Here is a 9,458-nt window from a genome sequence, read left to right on the forward strand (position 1 = left end):
GCGCGTGGGTCTGCCCCCACGAGAAAAACCTGCGCGGCTGCGGCGCCCGCGGCCCGCCCGCCGGTCGCCGGCGCGCTACCCCGACCGGCTTGACAAAAAGTGACATGAGGCATACGGTTCAGCACTCTTCAAGCTGTGGTTGCGGCAAAGGTTCCAAGTGTTCCATCAGAATGTTCTCGAAAGCAAGCGGGGAAGCACGTGCAGCTCACCAGCACGCCCATGGTGACGAGGGCCTCGAGGCACCTGTCGGCGTCCTTGTTGTACACCCCGTAAAACAGCTCCATCAGGCCGCCACGCACGTCACCGGGGATGCGGCCCATCATGCCTGCGGTGGCATGGGTTTAGGTTTTAGGCATGGACGGGAGGACGGCGGGGGGGAGAGACAGGTGTGGGGGGGAGGGGGGGTTCCGGGGGCGACACCACCAAGGCGAGAGCGGCGCCGAGGCCAGGGGTTGGGGGCATGCGAGAGGTTTGGGGGAACGCCAAGGAGTGGAGGCTGCAGTCCCGAGGTCGGGCCGTCGCAAAAAAACTGTCGCCGGGCGGTTGGTCACGGGGGCAGGTGCCAGCCGCCGTTAAGCTGAGTTCAAAGGCCCAGCAAGGACAGCCGGACATGACGGGATGCGAAAAGGAGGGAGGGGAGGTGCAGTCGTCTCACCGAAATCGTAGTAGATGAGCTTGCCGGTGGAGTCCACGGCCACGTTGCCGGGGTGTGGGTCCGCCTGGGGGGTGGGGCACGGGAAAAATGCGACAGACGCGCGAGGGTGGGCGGGGGAGGAGGGGAGAAAAGGGGGCCGGGAACTATGCGAATGAGACGGCCCGAAAACGGTTGCGGCCAAGCTGCGGGCCGGGACTTGCCGCAGCATTCTCACGGCACATCCCCCTGCTCGGCATGCAGGCGGCAGGGCCCCCTCCGAACGCTGCACATTACTATGGGCTGCGCTCCAGACTGCTGCCAGCCGAAGCAACCCCGCAGCGCGCGGGACCGAGCAGCGGCTGAAGGGCCTGACGAGGGCGCGGCCGGCGCCGGCCCGCAGCCAGGTCGGGCGCCTGGCTGGCTTGGTAGCCCAACGGATGATTCCCCACAACTATCACATCCCCGCACCCGATTTGCTCATGTCAACACTCCCATGGAACGCGAAATCGGCGGCACATCCCATACAGCTGCCCCGCCAAATGGGCACAGCGCCCGCCCCCCACCCCCCCAAAGAAACAAAACGAGCGGTCAACCAAAGTCAAACGCCAGGCCGCTGCACTTACGTGGAAGAAGCCGTGGGTCAGGATCTGCTGCAGGTACGACTCCACCGCCAGCCGCGCCAGCCGCTGCCTGTCGAGCCCCATGCGGTCAATGGACGTGCCGTCGTTGATCTTGACCCCGGGGGCGTACTCCAGGACCAGCACCTCGGCGGAGCTGTACTGCCAGTACACCTTGGGCACCTGGGGGTAATCAGGCGGAAATCGGGGGGTTGGCTGGTAGGTTGAGGTTGAGTGGGCTTGACTTGAGCGCCAGAACCGTGAATTTCCGCAGCCAGCCTGCAACCTGCCTTGCCGACCCTTCACGGCCCAGCCTGGCGCACAAACCCCGTCGCACAGTCCAGCCCTACGCACCCGGACCCAGTCCACTTTCTCAAAGTTCTTCCGGAACTCGTCGGCGTTGCGGCCCTCCAGGGTATAGTCGATCTGGGCGGTCGCGGCATCAGAAAACAGTTGCAGTCAAAGGGTATCCCAGCGGTGTGCCGTATCGCGAGGGACGGAGGCCAGCGCGCAGGGGACGCAGGGCAGCGCGCAGGGACTCATCAGACACGCCACAAACAGGGCAGCTGCTGAATAGGGCGTATTCGTGCTGTACACAACCGCTGCCTGCCCAGCCTTCACGGTGCGGCTAGCCCGCAACCTGACAGTGCACGCGCCCTCGAGTGCACAGCGCACGCCAGTGTGCGCCCTCTTCGCCCCCCGCGCACCTCCTGGTACAGGATGCGGCTGCACTCGTCGTAGATCGCCACCCAGTCGCGCGCGGCGCCGTCCGTCTTCGGGTCCGCCTTCTGCAGCCACACTGCCAAAGCCCTGCGCGGCGGCGGCGGCGGCGGTTGCGACGCCAGGGGTCGGACGTTGATGCTAGTGACGTCATGGCGGTGTCAGGGAACTGCCATCAAGCTGTGGTGAGGTCTGTGCGCACGTACGCACGTGCACGCACACTCTCTCTCTCTCTCGAGCGCGCTTACACAAACACATACTTGTTGTGTTATGTCTCTGTCTCTGTCTCTGTCTCTGTCTCTGTCTCTGTCTCTGTCTCTGTCTCTGTCTCTGTCTCTGTCTCTGTGTCTCTCTCTCCAACACACACACACACACACACACACACACACGCACGCACGCACGCGCACACTGTCTATCCTCAACTTTCTCGTCCTCTCTCCCCCTCGCTGCCTCTCCCTCACCAACCACCCAACGCGGCCCCGCCCCCCGCCCCCCCTTCACCGAATGTTCTTGAGGTCAATGTCAAAAAGCTCCTTGAGCCCCGGCCGCTGCACCTTCACCACCACCCGCTCCCCACTCTCCAGCTTAGCCAGGTGGACCTGCCACATTCGCCACAAATGCGTGCATTTTCAGATATTGGTAAACGGGGCTCCAAGCAGCGTCCAGGTCTCAGCCTCCTGCGTGCTGCTCCCTATCTGCGAGCTTTCTGAGGCCCAGAACCCAGGCAAAACAAGGTGCCGCCGGAATCCCGCCGCCACGAACACTCAGCAGGCAACCGCCACGGCGACATCCGGGGGACCAGCGCCCAAAATGCGCCGCAGCTGGATTTCGCCACCGCCCGCGCGCCGCACCTGGCCGAGGCTGGCCGCTGCGATGGGTGTGGGGCTGAACTCCGCGAACACCATGTCCGGGGGCGCCCCCAGGTTGGTCTGCAGGATCTGGAGCGCCGTCTCGCTGTCAAACGGCGGCACGTTGTCCTGCGAATTTGACGCGCGGCACGGGCGCGGGGAGGGGGCGGTGAGGCGGCGCGTGGTCGGGCGCGGGGCGGGGGTGGGGGCGCCGCTCAGAGCTTCCTCCGGTTCAGTGCGCGCTGCGAACAGCGCGGCCTGCGGCGCGTCAACCGCGCCCTCCGCTCGCGGGACCCCGAGCCGCCCCTGCGTCAACCTACTGCCCCAGCTGCCGGCTGCCCCCAGGACGGGCCGCCGCTCCGGCCGCGACAGCGCCGTCCGGCAGCCGCGGGCCCCCCGAGGGTGCAGCCGCCCCCCCTCTGCCCCCGTTGAGTCACCCCACCTGCAGCTTCTCCAGCTCCCGCACAAACTCCGGCGCCAGCACGTCCACGCGCGTGCTGAACTGCTGCCCGATCTTGATGAAGGTTGGCTGGGGGATGGGATCGGCCGCGTCGAGGACAATCCCGGGGTCAGCAACCCGGAGACCTTGGCAGGCAGTCAATTTGGGGGCGCTGCAGCCGGCAACGGCTCCGCTGTTTGCAAGCTGCAGCGGCGTCGGCTGCGCGTATTCCAGGCACGGAGGCCCCCTTTGACCGTGGGGCAGGATTATCCCCTGCATGTTGATGCGTAGCAGCCGCCCACGCGCTGACTCACCCCCAGCTTGACCAGCCCCTCCCGCAGCCACACCGCCAGCTCGCTCTTGCGCGCGCTGACGGCCTCTGCCGTCATCCCCTTCTTGCCGCCCTTGTAGGTCCAGGCCTGGCCCAGCAGAAAGTACTTCACCGCAAACGCGAACGCAAACCCCCAGATCTCGCACGTGCGCTGCAGTCCGCGGCAGCGCGGGCCGTGGGCGCGGCGGAGGGGCGGAGTGATGGTGAGGGGAGCGGCGGGTGGGTAGGCAGCAGGGGCGCCGGCCGCAGGGGGGAGGGACCTGCCTGCGCCGCTATCCCACGTCGTGGGCACATGTCGCCTTTCAAGGCGAGCAGCACGCGCGCTCCCCTCTAACCGGCCAGCTCAACTGGCCCCTCATGAGCGCCACCCGCGACAAAGCACACAATCACCGCGTGTCGACCCCAGCTGCTGCAGGGCGCTGGCCTCGCGCCAAAGCACGCTTTGTCCCGCCCTAGATGCGCGCCGACGCCCACCTGCCACACTGAGTAGGTCTTGAACTTGCTCCACCGCCCGCCCGGGTTCTTATAGGGCGTCCCCGCCGCTGTCCGCTGCCCCGACCCCGCGGCGCTCTCGGTCACCGCGGCCAGCTCCAGCTTCCCGGCAGCTTCCATGTTCTGGTCCTCGTCGATCGTGTTGAGCAGCTTGTCACGAGCTGCGGGGGCGGGCGCGGCCTTGGCGGCAGGGGCGGCGACCGCGACGGCGGCGGCGATGGCAGCAGCGGGCTTGCCATTGCCGTTCAGGCTGGCGGCGGCGGCCGCGGCGGGCGTGCTGCTGACATCAACACTGGCGACCACGGTGTCGACGGCGGCAACAGCGACGGGCTTGCCATTGCCGTTGAGGCTAGCAGCAGCAGCCGGGGCTGGGACGGGCTCCCCGTTGCCATTGAGGCTGGCGGCGGCGGCGCCGTTGCCGTTAGTGGCGGCGTGGCCGTTGCCGTTGCCGTTGCTGCTGGCGGCGCCGTTGAGCTGTACGGGCACGTACTGCACGGTTACGCCGTTGCTGTCAGGGGCGGCGCTCGCGCCGTTGCCGTTGGTGGCGGGCAGCACCTCAGTCTCCACCGTCTCGGTGGCCACCGCCTGTTGCAGAGTCGTCATGGCACAACCAGTCATCAGTCAGGACCCAGGCATGGCAGAGAGTTCGCAAGGCGTTCGCAGAGTTTGTAACCCGGTGTAATATGTCCACTCTGAACATAAATTAAGAAGGCGCGCTCCATAGCCAGAGCGAATGGAAGCGTGCGCAGCGCGCACACGCGCACAGCAGCGCCGCGGCGCTGGTCGGACGGCGTGACACCAGATGATGCGGCAGCCCGTAGCGAGGCTCCAATTGTGTTTTACCTCGTGCAAGCGGACGTTCGTCCTCCTCCCACCCAGAATCAGGCTACCGGGCTGCCTGGTGAGGGGCCCGTGCTGAGCGCTCCTGGGGCGGAGGCCGTGGGCCACTGGGAGCGGCCTGCGGCAGGGCCGCACGGCCGGATTGCCAGCAACCCGTCCCTGCAGCATGACGCCTGGCGGTGCACCCTGGCGATTAATTGCCCGGCGCGCCTGACTGTCGCTTGTCGTGGAACAATTCAAAGATGGTGCGTACAATCAATCGTAAAATCGCAAAACGCGCCCGTTGATTCTGTGTCAGGATGAGATGGCTCCCCTTGATTCGCTTGGGTGTGGCGCACTCTCATCAAGGCCTGCACAGCTGTGACGCAAATGCACGTCGTTCTAGTGGACGTTTACCGTAAAAGTACCAGCTTGCTGCAGCCGGTGCAGCACATATGGGCGGCACGGTTGCAGGCCAAACGCCTGTGACGCCGTGTCGATGTGCTGCCACCAGCAACCTGCCGTTTGGGTGCGGCACCGTTCAGCAGCATTGTTCGCTTGTTTGAAGCGAACATCCAGCCAGCTGACCTTGCGGGCGCTGAGGACACTGCGATTACAATATTTGTCGAGCGGAGGGTCAACACTGACGCGAATTGCGCGTGCTTGAGCAATGCTCTCATGGTGGTGCAGGTGCTGTGGGCGAAACCAGGCCGCAAGCCTATTTGAGATGAAGTAGCAAGGGGGCGCACAACCTGAGCCAATGCTCACGTGCTGCCAGCAAGAACGTTGTTGCAAATGCACGGCATCACGCGTGCCGGGGGTTGCCAACGGGTGCAAGGGCCGGCAAGCGAGCACGCTGGACGGCGCGTAACTCCGGCGAGCGGGATGCAGGGTATCCTCAACAGATTTGTTAGAAGCAACTCGACTTGCGCTGGTTGCTGTTTGTGTTTCAAGCTCCGATAGATCCTTCATTTCCGGCCAAATCAGGGTCTCTCAACGCTCGCTCAGGCAAATGCTTGTCCCCCACGCAAACCGATGGGTCCTTCCGGCAGCCCGGCCGGCGCCGCCCCCCAAACAGCCAGTCATGCCGCAAGTAGCAGGGATGCCCACGCCGCCAGGTGTCGCGCAGTCTACTTCATGTGCAGGGCGCCGGCAGCCATGCCCAGCAGGCCGCCGACAATGACGACCCCCGGCTCGAAGAGCTTGAGCTGGTCCACCGCTGTGAAAGCGATGATGCCCAGGCACAGGGACGTGCTCGGGAAGGGGCTCACCTGCAGGGCACACGGTCGGATCGGGCAGACTCGTGGGTGTATGTGGGTGGTATCGGAGGGCGGTCCGATGTGTGGAAGACGAACAGGTTGGCAAAGGGCCCGAGTGGAGCTGCCAACCGAAAGTAAACCCTCAGCATGACTGGGCCGACCAGACCCACCTGCAGGGCGCCGAGCGTGAGGGAGAAGACGGATGTGATGATCAGGCCCACGCCGGCGGCGTTAAAACCGGGCAGTGCGCGCTTGTACACCGCCCAGTTGCGGAAGGTGCCCCAGAACGGCATGATGCCGAAGATGATCTGAGGAGGGGGAAGCAGGACGGGCGTGGTGTGCGTGTGTAGGGTGCAGGCATGAGGAGTGACACGCTCGGATGCCGGGCGGCGCTCGTGCGCGGCGAGGGGAGTGCTTCGCAACGTGTGCAGGGCGTACGCAGCCAGAGAGCGAAGCACACATGGTACCGCCTGGTACATCTGCCCCCGTTCCTCACCCCTACCCAGGATGTCGCGAATTCAGGAGTGTGTGTATGTGTGTGTGCGTGTGTGTGTGTGTGCATGTGTGCGCGCCAACCACCCACCAGGATGCCGGGCATGAACAGGCCGAACCAGGCCAGCAGCGTGCCCACTATAAACACGTGCCCCGAGTTGATCGCCATGATCGCCCCAAGGTAGGCGGAAAAGTTGAAGAGCGGGCCGGGCAGCGCCTGCACGATGCCGAGGCCGGCGTAGAACTGCTTGGAGGTGACCCAGGTGTCGGGGCGGTCGGTACAGACGAGGGTCCTGGCGTCGCAGTTCTGCTGCACGACCTCTGTGTAGAGCATGGGCAGGACGACCTGGGGGACAGGGGGGAGAGGGGCAAGGGTGTCCGGCTGTTGATGCAAATGCCTCGGAACGCGAGGAGTGAGAGGTGCGAGACGTTGAGCGACCAAGGGGTCACGGACACTGTAAATGGGCCGCCAGCCAGCCGACGCTGCGAGCCTCCTCCGGATGGGTCGCGGATGATGCGCCACGCTCGACGCGCGGCCGCGCGCGCCCCTTGGCATGCCTGTCCGCTGGCATGCGCGGCGCCGCCCCCAGCCCACCTGGCCGCCGCCATAGATGATGCTGCCGATGCGGTAGAACGCCTCCCACCACTTGAGCAGCAGCGGCGGCGACGGCAGCGAGCGCACCACCGCGATGGACACGATCAGCACAGCCACCCAGAGTGCCAGCGTGAGGCCGCCCTGCACCTTGTTGAGCCCGTGACTGCGGATCGACTCATCGTCGACCTGTTGTTAGGGTGGCGGGTGCGAGTGATCAGGGAACAAATGCACCGCAAGTTTGACCACACAATACGTGAGGCTTCAAATCGGTCAAACCGCTCTGCTGCAGATGGCTAAGACAAGGCAGTCAGGCAGCGGAGCCGGCGGCCGGCCAGCAGGCAGGCAGGCAGGCAGGTAGCCAGGCAGGCAGGCAGGCAGGCAGGCACGCAGGCAGATGAGCAGTCCCCGGCTCCCCACGCGGTCCGCGGTTGCTCACCAGGTTCTGCGGCACGGGCTCCTTGCGGAACCAGGACCAGGCCAGCGTGAGCAGACCGCCGGCGATGATGACGGCGGGGAACGTGTACGCCTGAGGCCAGTAGTAGGCCAGCACGACGGCGGCGGTGCAGATGCCGGAGCGCAGCCAGCCGGCACAGAGCTTGCCGGCCATGGCCTTGGCGGCGGACGCGACCATAGCCACACCGACGGCCGAGACGCCTGAGGGGCGGGGCGGGAGGGGGCCGCGTGGCCGGCCGCGTCGGTGGATGCGGGACGCGGGCGCAGTCCGCGCCGCGCGGCGGGCAGCCTTCATGTGTCCAGCACTGCTGTGCTGAAAAACGCCTCGACCCGCCATCCACGCACTTCCCCAAGGGCAGCGTATCGATCAGCTATGACGATCACAATCCACCGTGAGGAGCGCCCCCTCTCACCGGCGGTGAGGCCGCTGAGCACGCCCTGGGGGTTCTCCAGGTACTTGGCAGCAAACACGCCGACCGCCGTCATGATGAAGGCCCCGGGGTACTGGAACAAGATGCCGGAGATCAGGCCGCCTGCGGCCGCGCACGGGTGCAGGGGTGCATGAGTTTGCAGCGGTGGGGTGGTGGCACTTGGCGACCCACATACCGACCGGCCGGCGCGGGGGCGGGGGGCCGGCGGCGAGGGACACCGCATGGCAGGGCTTGATTGGGGCGTGCAGCCGGGCTGAGCGCACGCGGCCGCGGCCGCAGCGAGCGCCTGGGACAAACGGAGTTATGCCGCCAGCGGGCCCGGTGGGCTGCGCGGTTTGCACCTGAGCCTGCTTGCTAACGCAAGAGCTGAAAGGTTTGCTTGCGTGCGTATGCGCCTGCGCGCACACACCCATGTGCTCAACCGCTCCATTCACGCGCACACACACCAAAACAGACACACATACGCAGCCTTTCCGCACATCAGAACACAGGTGTACCGGTGGGCACCTGCACAAACGCAAACGACCCATGCTCACACACCAGCTCCGCGCGCCCCGCACCTGGCACGCCCCTTTTGATGATGCCGATCGAGAAGGATAGCTGAGTGGACGCCGGCCCTGGCATGCACTGACACAGCGCAAACAGCTCTGCGTAGATTTCGGTGCTCATCCAGTGCAACTTGTCCACCAGGCGCTGCGGGGAAATGCGTGGGGGAGCCGGGGTGGAGGGAGGGTCCAGGACTGTGAGCGCACGTGGCGGACTGGCCCTGCTGCTGTCAGTGCCGAGCTCACTCAGGGGCGTCTGAGGATGGAAGACACACCCGCCACAACTCTGCCAGGGTTCAAGCGTAGAGACTTGAGTACAGGGGTGCTGGTTCGAAATGAGGGCTTCAGTCTAGAGGCCCGCGGGGCGTGAGGCGCTGGGAGGGCGTGAAAGTGCGCAGCCGACAGGCATCCCACATCCCGATGTGTGACACCCCCCAAAAGGGGCTCGCTCACCCGCTGCATGATGCCGATGTGGGCAGCAGGGCCGCCAAAAGCGGTCCATCCCAGCAGGGAGAACTGCTTGGCGATGTCCACATACGTCACGTGCTCGACGATGGCCACTGGTGCGTTTGCTGCCGCCGCGCCATCGACATCCTTGCCCGCAGCCACTGCGGCGGGCGTCTCCACGCCCAACGCAATTTTGACATCGGCGTTGGCTCCCTTAGATTCTCCGTTGGAGCTGAGGCCACCGCGGTGGTGGAGACCTGCGGATCCCCTCGCCTCATGATCGGCATTGGCGCCTTCGCCGGCCGCCCCTGAGGCGAAACCCTTTTGACCCGACAT

At 65.7% G+C, this 9,458-nt stretch overlaps 2 protein-coding genes across 2 annotated transcripts; both read right to left on the minus strand.

Moving 5' to 3' along the window:
* Positions 1-118: 118 nt before the first annotated feature.
* On the minus strand, positions 119-4,684 carry MNEG_7339 (Uncharacterized protein; the record flags this gene model as incomplete). Its single annotated transcript, XM_014044186.1, has 11 exons — positions 119-133; positions 210-325; positions 656-719; positions 1,258-1,434; positions 1,606-1,677; positions 1,959-2,061; positions 2,473-2,570; positions 2,823-2,948; positions 3,262-3,348; positions 3,573-3,740; positions 4,064-4,684. 11 exons carry the CDS (start codon positions 4,682-4,684, stop codon positions 119-121), a joined length of 1,647 nt encoding a protein of 548 aa, XP_013899640.1.
* Positions 4,685-6,030: 1,346 nt separating this feature from the next.
* MNEG_7340 (putative chromate transport protein) lies at positions 6,031-9,458 on the minus strand (the record flags this gene model as incomplete). The annotated part of the gene is made up of 8 exons (XM_014044187.1): positions 6,031-6,171; positions 6,330-6,467; positions 6,743-6,997; positions 7,247-7,432; positions 7,683-7,900; positions 8,113-8,232; positions 8,691-8,823; positions 9,129-9,458. The coding sequence occupies 8 exons, from the start codon at positions 9,456-9,458 to the stop codon at positions 6,031-6,033; spliced, it is 1,521 nt and encodes a 506-aa protein (XP_013899641.1).

The sequence above is a fragment of the Monoraphidium neglectum genome (assembly GCF_000611645.1).
Source record: "Monoraphidium neglectum strain SAG 48.87 unplaced genomic scaffold scaffold01289, whole genome shotgun sequence".
NCBI lineage: Eukaryota > Viridiplantae > Chlorophyta > Chlorophyceae > Sphaeropleales > Selenastraceae > Monoraphidium > Monoraphidium neglectum.